Genomic DNA, 21,765 nt, shown 5'->3' on the forward strand with positions numbered 1-21,765 from the left:
TAGGTACATACATTACTATTTTAGACCACCGTGTATAAAATTCAATTGAATTATATCTAAGGCCCATTGTAGGTCATGTGCAGGTGTAAAACATTATTCGGTTGAAAATTGAACTTTGAAGTACTCTGCAAGTTAAAACCTATTATAGAGATTGTGACAGTAAACGGACATTGCACATTTACGGCTATGCGCGAGTTGTTCAGACTTTTTCTTTATTATTTGTTTCTATTTAGCTTGAGTCACTTAATGGAGTTGAAATATTATAACACTTTATAAATAGACGGTAAAATGATGAAATATAACATTAAACATTAAAACAAGACTACCAGAATACAAAAATCGTTGGCGCTCTTCATGCTTATAGCCTACCTGTGCGGCGTATGGTAGTTTAATTAGTAATCATAATATACCTAATTAAAACCTACTTTAATGACAAACATAATTTATTATAACGTTTTTACACAGAATGATCGATCGGGGAGAGCTAAAAATCTGATATTATTTAGTGTTAAGTAAAGTTAGCTAAGAAATATCGAGCGTTAAAACAATCATATTATACATACAGGAAAAACATTTTTCATAAATTCATGGTTTTATCCCTTAATATTATATACGCTTACTGAAGAGGTATACAAATAAATCACCTATTATGAAAATTGTAAAGGAAAATCAGATCATGTGTTATATAAAGAGTTTGATTTGTATTAATTAGCTTGGTATGATTAAAATATACTCAACCGTGTCAACTCCATAATTGTATTTTATTACAATTTGAGGTTTCCTCAAAGAAAACAACTGATCATTTTTTTGAACAACAATCATTTTTTATGTTTAAGTGACATATCTGTAATCTGTAGTAGTGTTAATGACGTTTGTTAGTTTGTTTTGGCAATAACTCAAACTGTTCGTAGTCGGACATATTAGTTTCCTTGATTATTTTTAGCTACAAAATATTAAAAATAAATATTAAAGTGGATGTTAAAATTAGTTTAAACTAATTATATATCTGCATTTTTATTTTTTATTTTATATTTAGAAACATTAATTTTAAGATTTTAGTCTTATATTTATTTAAAGAATAAAAGATAATTGATTATCATTAGGTTATATATTATATGTTCTGGATATTCTATTATGGAAGTTGATGGAATACTGAAATACTATTTATTCGTTCTGTACAAAACTAAAATAAATTGTACAAAATAACTTAATTATATTTTTGAAGTAACTATAATTACATTAAAAATTAAACTTTGGATAAACTTGTATGATATAATATTTTTATTTTATTGCTGTGTAAGCCACATTTCGAATACATAATTATTGTTTTCACTAGATCTTATGACATATGTGTTACTTGCAGTTTCTCTTGACTCTTAGTCTACTATACCTATTGAACAAACATACATTTTACTGTAATTTTATTTAAACTTTAATGAACAACGGATATTAAATTCGTTTTAAAGTGTTTCTTTAATAAATAATCAAATTATTTTTTAGTAAATGTATATTTAAATATTTATTTATTACCTATCTAATATTTCAATTACTATATACTTGTTCTAACATTAAAATACAGTATTTAATAATGCATTTTTTAACGAAATGATTCTTATTTCTTAGTATATTCAAGAAAATTTGAATATGAATTACAATAATTTGTTTGTTATTATTCAAACAAAATATTATATTATTTTAATACATAGATTTGTTTACTTGTTTAGTAAAGATATTTTAAGTATTTATTAAAAAAAATATTATTTTTTTTTCTAGTTAATGGGTAGAAATATTATGTAGCTATGCAATTGAAAATTTTGTGTTTAACAATGTTTTAAATTAGTTAATTTATATTATATTATATGTTTTAATTTGTATATCTATAATTTTATTTGTATCTATTGAACTATAAACATTTAAATATAAATTGGCTTAAAGGTTTTATTATAATACATGAACCATTGAAAATTAGAATTGACAAATGATCAAACTATAGGTATTGTAAATTCTTTAAATTGTTATGATTATAATTAAAATTATTTTTGAATATATTGTAAGACGACATGACAATATTATTTTTTTTTAGTCGATACCGAACAATAATTTTAAAATAACGAAGCAAATGGTGTAAATGGCAAATGATGTAGTGCTGCCATCTACTGTACTGTTGATATTAGTTTTTGAATTATAAAGTACAATCATTTTATTCTAGAATGCGTGAACCGTCCTTAAAAAATAAATGTAATTATTTTTTAGCAAGATAAAATTTGAATTTGAAATACCTATTTATAAAAATAAAAATCACGAATTATCATAATATAAGTTTACAATACCTTGTTAAATATGGTGAGATAGCTCTAATCTAGGTTCTTAATCTTTTTTTTAGGTTTTTAATACGACCATAACAAAAAAATATTTAAAAAAAATTCTAATATTACCAAATAAAATATTTCAATAAGCATAATTTATAATTAATAATAAGCAATAAACATTTAATAAATATAATATAATACAAAAACAAAAAAATAATTACAAATAATGTTATTATTAAAAATGCTTTAATTTAATTTTTATAATTTAAGCCCTATTTATAAATGACTTAGAAAATAAAATTTTCAATTGACTTTAGTAAATATTTATTTACTAATTTAAAATATTATTACTAAGCACATAAATTAATGTTTATATTTTTATAACTTATTGTTAGTTAATATATTTTGATTTTTGAATTATTCATTTTTTTTTTTAGGCATTTTATGTGTTTTTATAGTTATTAACTTATTACTTATATTTTTTAATCATTCAATAATCAATATACATTATATTATATTTTAGAACACATTTTCAAGTTTTAGGGACTAACAACTAGAATATTTATACTATGTATAATGTTTTATCAAGTATTAAGTAAATAGAGTAAGTAACAAGATGCAACAATCAACAATTATTTTTATCGGATTTCGTAATAATATAATATTATGTACAACAGGTTTTCTATTATAATGCGAATTGATATTGTTATCTAAACAAATGTGAATATATTGCCTATATACCGCCGTGTTACAAATTAGCTAGATGGAAACAGAAACACAGTATGAGGAATTAATATGAAACTCATTTTAGCATGACATTGTGGTTTATTCTCGTTATAAAAAACAAAACCCAAACAAAAAGTAAACAATAGAATAAAAAAAAAAAATAAATAATTACTGTTGTAAACTTGTATAAATTAGTTAACATTATATTATGTTTCAGCAATAATGGTGGATACAAATTGTTTTTAAAATTTACTATGCTCTGTTGTGGGATTGGAAATACGATGCATATTAATTAACATATTAAAAATTAGATTAATTATATATTATAGAAATTTATTTTATTTTTTTACACATTTAATTATATAATAGTAGCTAATACAATAACACATAATGTTCTAATTATTATTAAACACTTAACTTTACATACAAGAAAAATTACAAACTTAAATGTTGATAAAAGTTATATGAAGTACAGAATATTTTATAATATTTCAGTGGAAATATTGATTTTATTTTAATTGTCAGAAATGTTAACCTTCTAAAGTTGTAATACTTCAGTAAATTGTATGTAGTTTTGTTACAAATTGCTTTTATATTTTAAAATTAAAATCCAGTAAATACAATTATATTAGGTATGTATAAAAGTCAACTACAATAAAAAGGCGTTTTCAAGTAACAGTAATAATTTGTATTTATTGTAATTATTTAGGTACTCTATAGTTATATTAAAAACAAACTTATTTGTAAGTTAATACAATCATATAGGTATCTATTACATATATTATAATTTCAGTGAATGTTTCACATTAGTCTTTAACTAAGATATTAAATATTTTACTCTTATTTTGTTTTACCTTATTGTATATGTTTCTTATAATGTAATTTAAATAATTTTAAAAAATATTCTTAATTTATCTTATTACTTACAGGTTATAACCAAAGTAAAATAATGTCTTCCAAATTGTATTTATTTATTTGTGCTGGAACTAGGTAATAAATAATACTATTCGAAACATTTTATAATAATTATATCACCTAGCTTAACTTAAATAAAGTAATTTTTTATAAAATTAACTCTATTTTTGAATAAATATATAAAGAATTTTTATTTCTACTGCAGTCGTACGAGACATCAAATAAAATATTACAATATACCTACTATTCTATGTCTATTATAATAAAAAAAAATGTTCATCGATTAAATATATATAATTTATATATATTATATTTATTTATAGAATTATAGAAAATAATTCAGTTTAATGATTTATTAATTTTTTTATGTAAAACACAGCAATGTATATTTATCATTACACAAAAACATATTTTGCTATTGTTCGTACTCTGTTTGAATGTTTGAATATTAAAATAATAAAATATAGGTTAAGTATAAATTTATGTTAAAAATATTTATACACAAACCAGTTTTTGATTTCTCAGTTAATATTTTAATCGATGACACGGATTTAATTTCTAACTACATTTCATTTCATACTTTTTAATAGGTTATACTAATTCTAACATTATACAAACTAATACCTTAGTATATACGTTTTTATTTATAAAATTAATTGATTTAAAACTATATATACAATGTACAAAATGCTTTATAAAATCAATATATTATATGTTATAATATATACGATTATGATTTATGTTTACACAAATCTCATGCATGCATATATAGTATAAAATGATTTAATATTTAAAATAAATATACAATATTATTACATGAACACATAAATGTAAAATAATTTACAATGATATACTAAATGTTCAAACTAATAATGATATATTCGGGTAAATGCAAATGGTTATTAATTATGACAAAATTAGAAATTTACCAAAAAATCGATATTTATTATATGATTGACAATTTAATGATGTTATTGGTAAATTTTTTGATAGCAAAATAATAAGTTTGTTTAATCAAAATAAGGTATATTTTAAAACTATTAAAATGATATTGTTGTTTGCCTATCAGTATTAGTAATTTATGAAAAACTATAAAATTTTGAATTTTCATTAAAAATGAATATACACTTGTAATACTAAAACATTAACTTACTTATTAACAATACTATTTACTATATAATATAAACAAATAAAAACAAAAAATGCGTGTGTTTTGAAAAAATCGAAATAAAACATTTCGAAAAAATATCGTTTATAAAATCCACAACATATTAGTAAAATAACGAGATATGTGTAAATTTGATGGTAATAATGCTATTTTTATAATATTATGTGTAATGATGATATTTTTTAAGCGAACCATTGTTGTAGTTTCTGGAAACTCGAAATAATAATATCAATTTGTTTAGTCAGATATGGCAAGATTATTGAATGATATGCGAATGTTAAAAAATATTGTTACTTAATAAAAATGAATGAGGAATGAAAGACACATCAAACAACGACAATCAATAGTAATGATAATGATTATATCGTATGTCATGTTGTTTCACCTGTTAGTATAGTGTACAGCAAAGTTATGTTTTAAAAAATGAAATTGGACAAGAAATTGGAGGTGTCGTCGTACACTAAAGAATAAAGTCGAAATAATAGAAATAATAATAATAATAATAAAAGACAGCCGACGAGACGGATGTTTGTGGTCGGTATTTAAGCTCGGATGTTCTCGATGAATTTCTCGTACTCTTGACGGCTCATCGGTAGTTGCGGTTCGTCGTGCAGACCTCCGACGCCGCTGCGCCGTTTCCTTGAAAACATCGCACCCGAGTGAGGTGTTATTTCCACGCAAAGGACGATAAAAAAGTTGCGGCAATCGTAAGCAGAATCCTGATCCAGGAGTTTTGCCTGCCGATCGGCATTTTGCATCAACGACGAGCCCAGTCCTCGTTTGTCGGCGCTCTCCGAGTTCCACGCATCGCAATTTCCGTCAACGGCACTGTCGCCAGAAATATCTGATCCATGCCAGATGGTCTTCTGAGGCCTAAATAACGACAGATCATAAATATCGTAGTTCATAATATACATTATAGATAATATTATTAGCAAAAATAGGTAATAATAATAATAATAAGTAGATATGCTAAATGTTCGTCAAATACTGATTTTTTTTTACCAACTTTTGTTTATTTTTCGTTATTATCACCCAGTAAAAACGAATTGTATTCTTTATTAGAGTCCAAAGACACCATGAAGGTATCAGTAAGTTTCGTTCAATATTGGTAATAACCGGTCATTGAAACTTCGCTTTTTTATGACTCAGAAAAATATATTGCATTGAAATATAAAATTACAATACTTTTTCCTAAAATCAAATCTAAGGTAGTTTTTACATATATAATACATAACAATCACTTATATTTATCGTAACATGTCAGGATTTTATGATTAGTACAAAAGTAGCGTTATTTATATTGATCGTAAATTTTCGTAGAGCATTAGTTAAATAACTTGAAGAATATATTATAATTTTATTTTAAAACTAAGCACATTATTTTTTAAAAAATTAAAAAAAAAAACCACTAAAGAAACTTCTGCTTCAAAATATAGATCCTGAAAAAATTATGTAAAAATCTTAGTTCCAATGACATTTCGATATCAATATGGTATCTGTAGAATTTTCAGTGCTGCTAAAGTGTACATGTAATAATAGTTATAACATTGTACTGGTTTCGAAAAAAATCTATTTTAAACTGAAGTAATGTAAGACGTTTTAGTTAACAACACAAAACATAAGTTACTGTGTATACAAATTATTGTGAAGCACCTTTAAAGATTTTTATGATCTTTTGACGAATTAGAGTTACTAAACTATAAGTTTGTGATTTTTTAGTATTGAATAGTCAACACGTTCGGGTACTTCCAAAAATAAAAATATTGAACACAGTTCACTTATTCTTCAAAATAAGATTCCGTGTTTTTTTTTTGTATACGTCATTATTTTTCACAGTTTTTTTGTTTTTTTTTTTTTTCAATTTTTCATACATAATTCATTTCTTATAACTGAATTTTCTCTTCTAACCGTAAGCCTTTTCCTGCGAAATATCTTAACTTCGTGTTTTAAAACAGAATATGCGTAGCGAACACCTCAGCCGTTGTGTGATAATAGTACCTATACGAAGCTATGGGTAACAAAAAGACAATGGCGTTACGTTTTTTTTTTTTTTAAAAAGGTACACCGCTAAAGTGAGAAATTACTACAATGGAATCACTCATTTAAAACGAATTGTTATTGTTATAGAACGGCTTTTAATATGCTGTGCCCGAATGCTTTCGCTGCATTGAAAAAACTGTAAGTAATACGATACGTCCAACGAGAGAAAAAAGCAAAGGTTCTGATGTTACGCAAGCATATAGTTCAATGAGATCGTGATAGCTTATTTCTCGTATTATTAAAATAAGCTTTTTTATGCATTTTTTTTTTATTTTAAAAACAATTAATAATTTAACAATTATTCCAACAAAATATAAGAGAAAATGCTGAGATACACTTTAAAATTATGAAAAGGTTATAAACTAATTATGTTATTATATAATATCTATATTATTTATATTATGTTAATATTTATTAAACTTTTTAAACCCCCAATTGAATATTTTTTGTACACATATATGTGAATTTCCTTTTTGATCTAATATATTAGTTAATCTCTTATATAATATATTATTATTTATTACTAAAAGGAATTAATAGAAAATCGCTTATAGTAATAATTATTATTTCTTATACATTAAAAAAGGTACTGTAAACGGTATTTTTTCTTCTTCTTTAATGAACATTTTTGAAGTCTGATGTTTAAAAATTAATAAGGACTATAAAATGCATATTTGAAGAATATTTTTAAGAAAACCACCCTTATTATTTTATGCGCTAGAGGTATTAATTTTGAATTTTTAAATGAAAACCACATTTTTTTCTATATTCTATGGAAGTTGAAAAAAAATATTTATAGTTGTTAAAATTGTAATTTATTATAAAAACTTTTTCAATGTGTTTTTTATCAAAAACTAATAGTCAAATATAAATGAGAATTCAAAGGTGTTATAAAATACTTAAAGCTTGATTAAAAAATAACTATTTGTATTTTAATTTTCTGAAAGTAAAAATAAAAATTAGTTAAAAATATCCTTATATTACATTTACAAAAAATTCATTCGTAAAAAATAAAGAGTAATCCATTGAAGGTGGTATTTTTCATTTGTACAATATCTTTATAAATCAATTATCATAAACGGCCGTCAGTCGTTTAAGTTAAAAAACTTGATTTTCGTTTACGCCAAGTTTTGTTTTCGACAAAACGAAATAGGTTCAATTTTTGTTTCCACCAAATCTAGTTCTATCCACCTATCTAAATTATAGTTTGAGAATCATTTAAAGTTACCCAGGTTAAGTTAAGTTAAAACACATGTAGGCTTTATTAAAAAATGCACTACTTTAAAATTCTATCGTCCGGAATTCTCATAAACTATCTATTTTTTTAAATCATTAATATATATTTATTTATATATCTAATATAAAAATTGTACGATTTTCCTATAAAATAGATTGCACAAATATTTTATCCAACGGTTATCGACGATAACATAGATACGATTTCCCACTTACGTCCGTACATTTTAGCTTTTACACAGTCATTGTGCTAATTAATTTTTTTTTATTCTTACCACGTGAAATCGGTGAGCACATTCTTTCCACTAAAACTGTATATCCTGGGCTGTTGTGATATAAACGCTCCGTTTTCACTGAAAATATCTTTCCAAGAGTTGAATAGCACATCTCCTTTGATGTTGACTACGGGCAAATCTCTATCGGACTCGTGACGATCGTTTTCAAATTATTAAGCCTCGAAGACAGGAACGCTTTGAATGCTCCGTGAAGTCCCGCTCTCTGAGACTGACGATAACACGAATAGTCCACGCTCTGAACGCCGTGCATATTACCTGTATATGGTTCGTTCAACGCTGCTATTCTTAACTATATCGTGAAACATTCATATTAATAAATATAACTATTGAGTTAGTTAATATTTTATAAGCTACGTAACAATAGTTGTATTACGTGAATACGTACTTATATAATTAAAAATATAAATCAAATACGTAAGGTAAAAACTATGGAATATTTTTTTTGTAATGATTTAACGAAATAGATCTACAAGTTCCCTATACTCACCATTTTAGGATGCCACTGAAACAAAACAAAATATTACACGTTCATTAACTTCGAAAAAACATTACACATATTATATAAGTTTGAATTATTGAATATAAACCAGTATATAGAAATAAGACAAACAATTTATGATATCATATAGCTACTGGGAAATAATTATATTAATATCTGAAAATGGGAAAATCAACTGTGGGTCTTACCATTGTGTTATCTTTTACTGGATGGTTATGTACTAAATTCGATGATTCTAATGGCACTCTTGTTGGCATTGGAACGCTTGTTGGAGCCGGATCGATTCCAGTTGTAATCAATGAACCAAGCTGTAAAAAATAATCATTGTATTAATGTATTAATTAAATTAAATCTATATCTTTATAATAATATGACTCACGGAAATGTACTGCCAGCCACGCGTGACACGTACTAAAAGAGCTTCTTCTTCGATGATGAATGCAATGGTACCCATCTGAGTTCTATCTGTTACCTGCATTCAGTAAATACATACAATTAAAGTATTTCTATAAAGTATGTACAGCAATGTACGAGTATTATAATGAAATGTAGCGTATTATGAATATGAGTTAATATAATATTTTACGTTTATCATTGATTTCTTGTTCGGGAATGTAAGAGCGCCAGGTACAATAATATGTTCATTTATTTCACCTGTAAATTAATGGTTGTGAAAATAATAATATACTGATGGTAAATTATTTTAGAAAAATGTATTCTGTTTTTATTACTTCTGAGAGGTGCTGAAGAAAAACCTGGATCACCAGGTTCACCTTTTTGCCCTTCGATTGCAACACCAGGAATACCCTATTGGAATGTACATTATTTGTTAACAAGAACATAAATATAAAGCATAAAAAAATACTTACTGGTGGGCCTGGTGGGCCTGCTGGTCCTGGTACAGGCACGTATGTTCCACCCGAACCTGGTAACCCGTCTTTTCCTGGTTCCCCTTTATCGCCTTTCTATATACGCAGTCATACAATTTTGAATATTTGAAAATATAAAAGTATTAATAAAAATATTTTAATGATGATTTACTTACAACAGATTCTCCCCGATCTCCTTTTTCCCCTTTTTGACCTCCTGCTTTACCCGGTGTGCCCTAAGACATATACAATTGTAAATTCGTTATTTCGCTATATTTATAAAAATAAGTAATTTAAGTTGTCTTATTAAAATAAATAAAATAATATTGTAAATAATCAAATATTTAATGTGAAATTATCAACAAAATATCATCTATTCATTGTGTTTAAAACTACATCAGTACTTAACAATCATTTTTTTTTTTATATAATCTATGTTTTTAATTTATTTTTGTTATAGATATTGCAAAATACTATGCTATTTTTCTTAAATAATAAAACTCACGTCTTCCTTAATTTTTGATTAGCGCATTAATTATAAATATATAAAATTAGTTATCTCATTTAGTACAATATAATATACAAAAATATAATTTTATTACTTACTCTTAAACCAGGCAAACCAATATCTCCAGGTGGGCCAGGTGGACCTGTAGGACCTATAAATCAATAACAGCTTAATCATTTAAATAATTTAGAAAATCCATTTCACATGATATATTGAAGTTAAAATTCAGGAGTTAATTAAACACAAACTTAATGGTATTTTACCTGGTTTTCCGCGTCTGCCTCGTCTTCCCATTTCACCTAAACGCATACAATGTTAAATATACGTTATAATTGAAATGCCAGTAACAACATAAAATATTTTACGATAGATTGTTATAAATGCAATTTTACCTAAACGATTCTATGCTTAGATAGTTTAAGTATTAAATTAAAAAAAAATCATTATAAAATACAATTTTGTCTTTTGTTATATGCCAAGGGTAAAAAAAAATAATATTTCTACAAATCAATTTATTTTGTAACTAATAATACAATGTTATAACTTATAAACAATAATAGTATAATATTGTAATATAGTAATTATTAGTTTACAAACATTCTTTTGATATGTTTTTCAGTAACAAATCACAACAAAATTCTAAAAGAATATTCATAATTATTGTTGAAAAACAAAGATAATAATATGGTTGTCAATAATATAATATTATTTGATCTGTACTGAATACAGACTAAAATTTTACTTTTTTCAAAGGTGTCTCTAACTCTTACTTTTCACATGTATTTACAATAAAAACCAATTCATTTATTCATTCCTACCTTTATCTCCTTTGATCATTCCTAGATCGGTCGTAGATATTAAGGGTGCTGGTAAACCGGGTTCTCCTCGTTCACCTTTGGGACCTGTCAAACCAGGTGGACCCTAAAACCACAGGTAAAACATTGTTACATATAGGTAATTAATGTTATGTAGATGTATGTTATATAATATGATCATCATTTTACTTTCCAAAAGAAATATTATTTAAGTTCATTTTTGTGCAAATTAAAAATAACATTATAAAGACCAAAATACCTAAATGGTTACACTTTACTATAAACCTACCTACAGTTAATAGATATTAAATTTTAATATTGGTAATATGATTATCAATGAATAATTTGATAATTAATTTTTATACTTTATATTTGAGAGTTAATTAATTTTTACTTATTAATAGTAAATAAAAATATGTAATTTAATAATTTACACATTAAATTGCATACAATTGTAATTTATAATACGAAAGTATATTAGTATAACTTTGTGATAGGGACCATACTAATCGTACCATTTAAAATTATTATATTTTATAATTGAGAGACTTGATAATTCTTCCCTCGTTTAATACTATGCAATGGAGAAATGTTTCCTTTTTTTGTCATGATTTAATAACTAAAATAAACTTATCAAGTACCTTTTATATTTGTAATGTGTGCATTTTTAGTCCAAATAAAGAATACATAATAAATTATACTTACAGGGTTTCCTCCTGGGCCCAGATTACCAACGGCTCCCTTTTCCCCATGATCACCTTTTGTGCCTTTATCACCTTTGACTGTTTTCACAACTGCTGTATCCGCTAATTTAATGAAATATAATTAGTAAATATTATTCAAGTAGAAAACATAAAAAAAAACCTAACTGAACATTAGCACATCGACAACACTCGCTATTAAAATACATATATATCTAAGTATTTGATTATATTCGATTTCATAGGTACTTAAATAGGTAAATAATTTGCTTTGCAGTGTATGACAATTTTTTTGTACAAATTATGATCGATTTTAATCTGCGAGTAATAAAAATATTACTGTAAATTGCAGTCATTTTGATTTAATACCATAATTTTCGATAAAACCCTATTTTTCAAATAGTAGTGTTTACCTAGGTTGATTTTTTTTACACAAAATAAAATTCGATGGAATTTTTTGTGTATTCATCAATAACAAAAAAAGTATTCACGTAAAATTCACAATCTTGTGGATGAGTGAATTATAGTCATTGCAGTATGTTACAACGCTTTATAATATTATGAATAAGGCATTTACAATTTTAATATACATTCAATCTATAGCGATTTAATAGTTCATACTTACTTTTATCAATTTTTACTCCAGTTTGCGTTAGTCCAGGTGGACCGGGCGGTCCGGGTGGTCCACTATCGCCTATAAAAACATCATAATATGTATATTAATATTTTATTGTAGATACCTATTGCAATTATTTTGTAGGGTCTTTTACTTTAAAAGTTATTATTGACAAAATAGTTTTTAATTCAGGAAATACAACGAACATAATATACTTTGGTACTTTTAATAGGTGTCTACTTATGTACTACGACTAGCTACTACGTTTAAAATATAAATCATAAAACTCTAGACGCTAATGTACTGCACAGAGTTCCATACATGGTACCTACCAACGTATGTTCAATCATTAAAAATGTAAAATGTATAATAGGTATATTTATTATTAAAACTAAACGGTTTTTTTTTCTTAGACGATAAATTCAATACCTATGCAGTGCACATATTTAATGAAGTTTACCTTTTTCGCCTTTGGGTGCTGGACGAGCATTTTCTCCTGGCACTCCTGGGGTTCCGTCAAAACCACGTATTCCTCGTTCTCCTAAAGTATACATTAGTCAATTATTTATAACAAACTAATAATTGATAAGCAATACATTCAAATAAGGTCAAAATTTGGATATAGTTGGGATGCATAGGTTTATAGTAATCAATATGTTTCAGTGAACAATAACTCCATTAATTATTTTTCAGAAGTACCTATACAAAATTATATTATGTGAGATTTGAAATAAATAAATTTATAACATTAACTACTATAATAATATCATTAATATTATAGGATAAGGGTTACACCTTATTCAATGGCTTTGATTATGACTTAGAAGTTAGAGAACTAAATATATAGAATAATTAAGTATACTTAGGTTTAAAAAATTATATACCAACCTACCTACCATTCTGAATTAAATTTAATGAAAAATAAAATTTCAATAATCAGAAACAGATTTTATACGTTTTAAATAATATACTAATTATGTAATAATTCCAATAAAATCTGTGTAAATTCTAAATTCTAAAATTAGGTTTAGAATTATGTATCTATCTACAATAATAGACTAAATTATTGATAGTCATAGACATTATTTTTTGAAATAAATTAAAAAAATATAATGTCGAAATCAGTAAAATATTGCAAAGGAGAATTTCGTTCGAAGAAAATAAATGTTTTTATTTACCTTTAAAACCTTGTGGTCCAATAGATCCAGCATGGCCCTGTAAAATAAAATAATAATAAAAATCAAATTACAACTGGTGAAATTCTTAAATACCTATTTTATAATTGTTATTATATATTATTATATTACCTACACAAAAATCTACAGTAACATATACAATCACTATAGGTGATAGGTTTTATCGTGAATTATCTAAAAGTAGGTATTGTTGCAATTTTCAAGTAATGTAATATATATACATGGTGAATCGTCTATATTCAAAACTTAAACACGGGATCTGAATGATCTCCCAAAAGTACCATTTAAAACTAAGATTATAAAATAAAAATTATTGCTAAATGTATAACATTGGATGGTCCAATATAATATGATTAAAAATTATATAAGCACTAGATTGAGATTCATGATTCATGATACCTAATAGTTAATAATACACTGAGAGGTACGTATATATCTACGTCATAGGTTGATACTTATACAGACAATAGTATACCTAATTATTAGGTATATTTGGTTAACGCCATGAAATATAAAATGTGATCTCACTGTAGATACTTTAAACAGATTGATGACAGATGACAAATGTATTTTTGTAGGTTTACTAATATAAAGAAAAAAATATTTTAACGAACTTATAAAACTAGTGTTTCAAAGAAATATTTCAAGTTTCAAGACAAATTAGAGTTCTGATGTCACAATACCTAAATCTCATGAATCATGGTTGTAGACTTGTAGACGAAATACGAAATTTTTATTGGAACAATAAATGATTTTACTAACATTTTGAGATTTCATAAATAGGTAAATAAGTATGTACGTACTAAAAAGATTAAATTTCTATGTGGATTTCAGTAGGTATCTATTATAGGTATGGCTACGTATATAATATAAACCAACCTTAGATAGTCAGATAATTAGATTAAAATGTTAACAACTATTAATATAAAATAAGTATATTAGGTAGGTAACTAATTTTTTTTTGCTATAATCAATACTAATTAAAAAATGAATCATTTTATTTACAATTATTATGATATTATGACGTAATTTCATTAATTATTAGTTATTACATTTTAAAAAAATAAGTAGCTAGGTAAGTACCTAAATAATTAATATTGACGACTTACGAATAACACTATTTTTTAAATATAATCATTGGTAAGTAGTTAACTATCAATAATATCGGTAGTAATAACAAACAAGTAGATTTTTCAATACAATTATATAAGATTAATTATTTTCGATGTTGTTTAATATAAAATATCCTACCTATCTAGTTAGTACCTAGTTAAATCAAATTATTTATACAATAAATTTTAATATTTTTAAAAATTGAATATGAGTTAAATGAGTATAAAAATTACTAGGCATATATCTGCCGAAATAGCTCAGTTGGGAGAGCGTTAGACTGAAGATCTAAAGGTCCCTGGTTCGATCCCTGGTTTCGGCAATAACTTTTTTGCTTTTTTTTCGTACAACAAAATTTACGTTTTGAAGACTCATCCACTATATTTTAAGAAACTAAGAACACTCTTCATTTTGTAAATTAATTTTTAATATTATTACATATATAATGTTAAATATTAATTATTAAATTATCAAAGATTTTGAACAGAGTGATAAATGTATTGATTCTACAATGATGTGTATTATTATTATTATTTTTTTTTTTATGTGTACACGATAATTTGTCGAAATAATGCTCAAAAGTAAGAAGTTTCCAGCAGTTTTAAAAATAAGGAGAAAACTACAAAAATGACGAAAAAACGATAATTTTTACGCAAAACCAATTTTCGACAAAACCTAAAATAGTCTTTTTACCAAATGTTTATACTACCGTTATCTATACATTGTTAAATTCGAAATATTCTGTTCTTTGAGCTATTCATAGACAATTGAAATTTTAGATTTTTTTAAGTATTTTTTTTTTTGAAATGTCAATAAAAAAAAAGTTGGATGCCCAAAAAAAGAGTTCTTATAAGTTGTTCTTATTATAGTTTAAAAAAATCAAAAATCAAAATTTTTTTATAAGCTTTAAAGTCAAATCTTTACGAAACATGTCAAAATAACAACATTAACAAGTAATTTTGAAATTGAAAATTCATAAAATTTTTAGTAATCTGCATGTGTATAAGATTAAAAATTTCAATGAAAACTTTTTTCCCTTTCAAGGAAAAAATGTTGAGCGTCTGAATTTTAAATTGACTACTAGGTAAATTTCGTAACGACAACGATTTATCCTCAATAAATATTTGTTATTATTCAAAACGTTTAAGTCGTAGATAATTGAAACTTTCATCTGTTATTTAGATTGACATATTCTTTACATAATTTAATTTTTAAAATATTTTGCTTATTTTAATTCTAATTATAGATATTTGAAATATTCATTTTTTTTTTATAAATGTTGATAAAATGTTTTAGGTTAAGTTAAAGTACTTGAAATTAAATACAAAGTTCCTCATAAATTAGTCCTACAGTGATCCAAAAATTTTAAAAATACATCGGCACAATTTTTATTTATTAACATTTGTTGTTCAAATATTGACAAAATTCTTAAAAATCATGAATAAGTGCAAATTATTTTATTCTTAAAAATGTATACATTTTTTTATATGAGTATCTAAAAATTTAAAATTGTATACAAGATTTTTCATAAGTCTGATTTTCAATAATTATATAACAAGCTGAGCGTTGGCCAATTAAAAAAAAAATCGTATATAAGGTTTAAATTTTTACGAAATCAAAAATTCACTGGATAAAATAACGATTTACTATTAAATATAATTTTATTTTTGTTATAGTTAAAGATACATCATACTCATAGAAACTTGAAACATACACCAGTTGTTTAAATTAGCATTTTCTGTAAATGATTTAATTTTGAGGTATTTAGGTCATTAAAACATAAATCACATTTTTCACCACAAAATGGAAAATATATACCCTAGACTGACAAATCATCTCTTTTCAGAATTGTTTTTCATATACAATGATACCTATCATTGTATTCAAATTTAAAGCATCCATTATAGTGACCTACTCACCTACTCTATGTCTGAAGTCCATTCGATACCTACTGTACAGCAGAGCGTCACCCACTTGACTACCCCTTTGTTATGGTTATATAGCTGTAAGTTGACTCGTAACTCGAAAATGAATATAATATTTAATGTGATTTAAAATAATAAATTCATAACATATTATAAAATGATATGATAGCCGATAGGTAATTTCATTGGATTATAATTTAACGTTTTAAATTATATTTTAATATTATATTCTAATATTGTTCTGTAAAATCGTCAAAATCGTAGTTTATGACACTATAACAATTGCCGCTATACGTTTCTGTATACATCGGTAATACACGTCTTATTTTGAAAATTGTATCAGTGATATTGAAGTTAACCTTAGTAAATGTATGCAAATTCTTGTTTCTAATTTACTTGTGGAACTGTCTGGAGTCAACGAAGTTGATTAGATTTTATAATAGGTACTATTATATTACGATTATTAAAACGCTTAATATACATATAATATTATAATATACCAATGTATCCAACATCTGATTAGTGTAAGATAATATCATCTCTTAAACACAAAATAATGTTTAAAATTGTTTAACTGAATGGCGAGAATAATCATTGAAATAATGAATATTAAAAATAATTTTATAATTATTATAATTAATTGGACGTAATTAGTAAGTTTCTATTAGGCGTGGGCTTGATGATAACTCGTTAGTGTTAAAGTTATTTAAAATCGAATACGAATATTCGTCTAAAATTAACACATTCTGGCTTAACTTTAATTCAGATAATAAATACACGATTTATACAAAAATCAAAATAAAATATGAGTACAGTGGTTATTATCAAAACGAAAAGTTGTGTACCTACGTATTATGTGACATGTCGTATTAATATATTATGTTTAACGAATGCACTAAATATTTAAACAAATGCAAGTATAATAAAAAATTGACTAAAACAGTGACGAATACCTACATAAATTCACTGTTGTTTAGTTAAACCTTTACCTACTGAATAGCGAATAATATGACCTTATTTAGGTGGTTTGAAACAATCATAATAATTGTTACTGTCGAAGGGTTTTATGTTTTAATCCAATCACTCAACTTGTCCAACAGTATATTTCAGATTGTTTTGTTTATATTTTGTACGACTGACACATCTGTCTCTCCAGTTGTCAATTTACACGGTGAGGTGAAACTTGGGTTTATTGTTCTGTTATTTTTAACACAGTATATCTGAACATGGTGGCACATTTAAAAGTTTCACGCCTCAGGACAAAAAGTTTACTCTTCTCCGATATAATATTAAAACACAAAAAATATACAGTTTCAATTTCTCTAAAATAAGGTATCTTTAAAATATTGCTTCAATAGTTAAAAATAGACCACCAATTCATTAATTATAAAAGTATATAATATTAGTTACTATGGAAGTAAAATACTACCTTATCGCCTTTGATTCCTTTGCTTCCCATCTCACCACGAACTCCTTTATTGCCTTGAATTCCTTTTGCACCTATACAGTTTAAAAGCTGAATTATTAAACTATATAAGTGAATTTTACTACTATACCCTCAAGTAGTTTAGTGCCGTATAAAAATAAATATCTCTTTTAATAATAAAAAAAAAACATGTTAGCATACGTATCTTGAATATTGAAAATACTGTAAGGATAGTCAATATCTTACTTATTTAATATTATAAATTTCTTTGGGGATTTACCAATATAAGTACCTAGATTTTGTGAGAAGGATAATTTAATTTATTATATAAATAAACGGAGTGGTCAAGTAGATAAGGTATTATCAAACAAGGATAATAACAAGGATCATCAACGACCTGTACTCGGCCACGTGCGATTTACACTCCTGAGTAAGCGAAACATTCACAAAGAGAGAAGTTGAGGACATAGCTGATAAAGTTATAAAATTTTGTTTTTAAAACTACGTTTCATTTTAAATTGAAATACCTAAAGTTTGATACAATGTCCCTCTAAATAGACAGAGGATCATATTGTTGGTCTAAGAAAAATTACAATTATTAAAAAAAACAAGTATTAATTTTATTTGATATGCGTCTTAAATCGTTCGTCTTCTTTGCTCAGATATGGTACAGAATTTTGTATATCTTTAATAATTTATTAAATTTATTGAATTCATATTGAACTCAGGAGTTTATATTTTTGGTATATAAGTATAAATAATCTATAAAAGTATGAGATTACTAATTTATTGATAAAATAAAAATAAAAATATATTATAACATAATATTATGGTATTATTTTAATTTTTTACTATACTATCATGTGGGGTTCATTTTTAAAGATATTCTAACCATAGGTTATAATAATATTAATACACGCTTTGAAGTACCTTTTAAGCCCGGAGCGCCATCAACACCCGGATCGCCTTTAGGACCCGGGGGACCAGGCCTCCCAACATTTGACTCAAACCCGATGTCCTGAAAATAATATAAATAATATATTTTTTTTAAATTAATTTTTAGATCAAAAATTAATTAAAACGTTTAAAGTGTGGTAATATATAAATACTAAAATAAAATAAGATAATTATTTTTCTTGTTAAAATATTCAACTATTCAAATAATAAATCATGATTCATTCATTAACAATCAACAATTTACCTTGTAAATAGGTCTTGGTTTCCAGCTAGGCTATAAATGTTAAATACAGTATTATATTTTTGATTGATATAATTAGCACAGTGGCGAATTAGAGATTACTATTTAAATTAATATTTATTATTTTCAATTAATTGCATCAACTCACATCATTGTTTGAAAAGTCTGATCCACCAGGAGGACCGGGTGGACCCGGTGGTCCTTGTAAACCGCGCTCTCCATCAATTCCAGAATCACCTGTAAGTAACAATAAAATGGAAATTAGTATTAACTATTCATTTACCTACTATATGATAGATCAATATTATTATGTTTTGATTTGCGATCGGATTAATGCAAACTTTATTATTCATACGTCATACCTATCATGATTAAATTTGTATATTTACCTTTGGGGCCTTGAATGCCTTCGTTTCCTCGTGGACCGACATCTCCCCTTTCACCTTTATCCCCTAAATTACAATTATCAAATACCAGTATTAATTATTATTTTAAATTTTAGAATAACATTGTATCATAATATATTTCCAAACAATAAATATCGACCGACATTAATGGATAAAAAAATTAATATTATTTTAAAATATGCACTTTACATATTATATTATTATTTTATACAGATAATCAATTAAGATTGTTATCAAATATTAAAAATTAATACTATTAATAATTAGGTGTTATAAAGGAAAACTGTTCGTTTGACACAATGTATAATAATTATGCGTAATATAAATATCTCAAAAGTATAAATATAAATTAATAAATATTTTAATTTAAAAACATGTTTGTAAATCATTTAATATCTTATTTTTAAATATTTATAATATAACATAATTATAATAATAATAAAACATACAATTTTATATAATAATATATAATATTAATTCAAATTCTTCTATTATAACTAGTTCAAAATGATTACAATATTATGTGGTAAGTACGATTTATTATTATTTTCTTCGATGACTAACAACTTCAAATAAATTATCTATAAAATTAATTTTATTTATAAAACTGTGTAGAGTTGGGTGAATTTTAGTTTTTTTTATGCGGAAAATACAATATAATATGATATTAGTTTAATATATTTTTATTTATATAAAAATAAATATGTTATTTATATTTAAATAATAACAGTTATTTCAATTATATATAATATATATTATTTATTAATTTTCATTTTGTATTTAAATAAGTTTCGTAGTGATGTTTATTAACGAAAACACAAATCCACAGATCAAAAACGGATTAGAGAATTAGTGACCTTACACACAGTGAAGTATTTTTGTTGAATAATATGTCAATTAAGTAATGAATGTGTTTCATTTAAATCCAATGATAAATCATTGTATGCGAAAAATGATTCTGAGTGGAAACGACCTATATATTTCTAAGGATATTTTATTATATCATAATATTATGTATATTATACTACTAGAAATTTATTTTTCTACAAACAAGCAGTATCAGTAGCTTGAATCAAGTTTAGCCAAAAGCAAATTATATATAATAGTATGGCGTAAATATAACAATTAACAACATTATAATATTATTACATTCAGTTATCAACTTATAAGTAAATGACAGTGAATTGTTGAATGGTATGAATTGGATCATGGTAAATAGCATAAATAGTTACATATTTTGAAAATTCCATTGTGTATAGTAAATCGTCATATTTAAATTATGCGAAGGTAAGTTTCTAGGTTCTATGAATATATTGTATATATGATTAAAAAAAAAAAATAAATAATAACTAGTATCGATTAAATCGTTGTTATTCATCAAATTATTCATTTTCGTTAAAATTTGAATTTTATTATCTATTAGGTTTGTACCAAATATTTAATGTACATTTAGTACGCTGCTTAAAATTATACTCCATATTAATTAACTTTTTTTATAAAATGTTTGATTTAGTTTTAAGTTTTGTTCAAGTCATTATCAATAATAATAATAATAATAAAATATTTTGTTTCACCTTTTATGCCTTCTAGTCCTCGTTCTCCTGGCAACCCTACGGCACCCTGGAAAAAAAATTATTGTTAAATATTAGTTAAATTTTACATAATATTATTATATCATGACTAAACATAAAACACCTATTTAGTATTTAGTTAATTATTATTGGAAAATTTATTTATATACATAATATATATTTTACATTTTAAAACAAAATTAATATAAACAGGAATTGATTTTTATAATA

The 21,765-nt window shown here is 24.7% G+C and overlaps 1 protein-coding gene and 1 non-coding gene across 2 annotated transcripts in view; one reads left to right on the forward strand and one right to left on the reverse strand.

Annotated features, from left to right (window-relative positions):
• Positions 1-3,708: 3,708 nt before the first annotated feature.
• The window catches only part of LOC114130372 (collagen alpha-1(XV) chain), a 245,455-nt gene continuing 227,398 nt past the window's right edge, over positions 3,709-21,765 (reverse strand). Inside the window, 23 exon segments of the mRNA XM_050198517.1 lie at positions 3,709-5,991; positions 8,673-8,829; positions 8,832-8,982; positions 9,181-9,195; positions 9,381-9,500; positions 9,572-9,664; positions 9,779-9,846; positions 9,924-9,999; positions 10,062-10,157; positions 10,238-10,297; positions 10,668-10,720; positions 10,833-10,868; positions 11,388-11,490; positions 12,090-12,190; positions 12,711-12,779; positions 13,162-13,242; positions 13,880-13,916; positions 18,362-18,432; positions 19,289-19,376; positions 19,560-19,589; positions 19,705-19,793; positions 19,946-20,008; positions 21,538-21,583. Coding sequence (XP_050054474.1) covers positions 5,661-5,991; positions 8,673-8,829; positions 8,832-8,982; positions 9,181-9,195; positions 9,381-9,500; positions 9,572-9,664; positions 9,779-9,846; positions 9,924-9,999; positions 10,062-10,157; positions 10,238-10,297; positions 10,668-10,720; positions 10,833-10,868; positions 11,388-11,490; positions 12,090-12,190; positions 12,711-12,779; positions 13,162-13,242; positions 13,880-13,916; positions 18,362-18,432; positions 19,289-19,376; positions 19,560-19,589; positions 19,705-19,793; positions 19,946-20,008; positions 21,538-21,583 — 2,034 coding nt within the window. The 3' untranslated portion in view covers positions 3,709-5,660.
• On the forward strand, positions 15,257-15,329 carry Trnaf-gaa (transfer RNA phenylalanine (anticodon GAA)). Its single transcript has one exon. It is a non-coding gene; the product is annotated as a tRNA-Phe (tRNA).

This window comes from Aphis gossypii, chromosome 1, assembly GCF_020184175.1.
Source record: "Aphis gossypii isolate Hap1 chromosome 1, ASM2018417v2, whole genome shotgun sequence".
Taxonomy (NCBI): domain Eukaryota; kingdom Metazoa; phylum Arthropoda; class Insecta; order Hemiptera; family Aphididae; genus Aphis; species Aphis gossypii.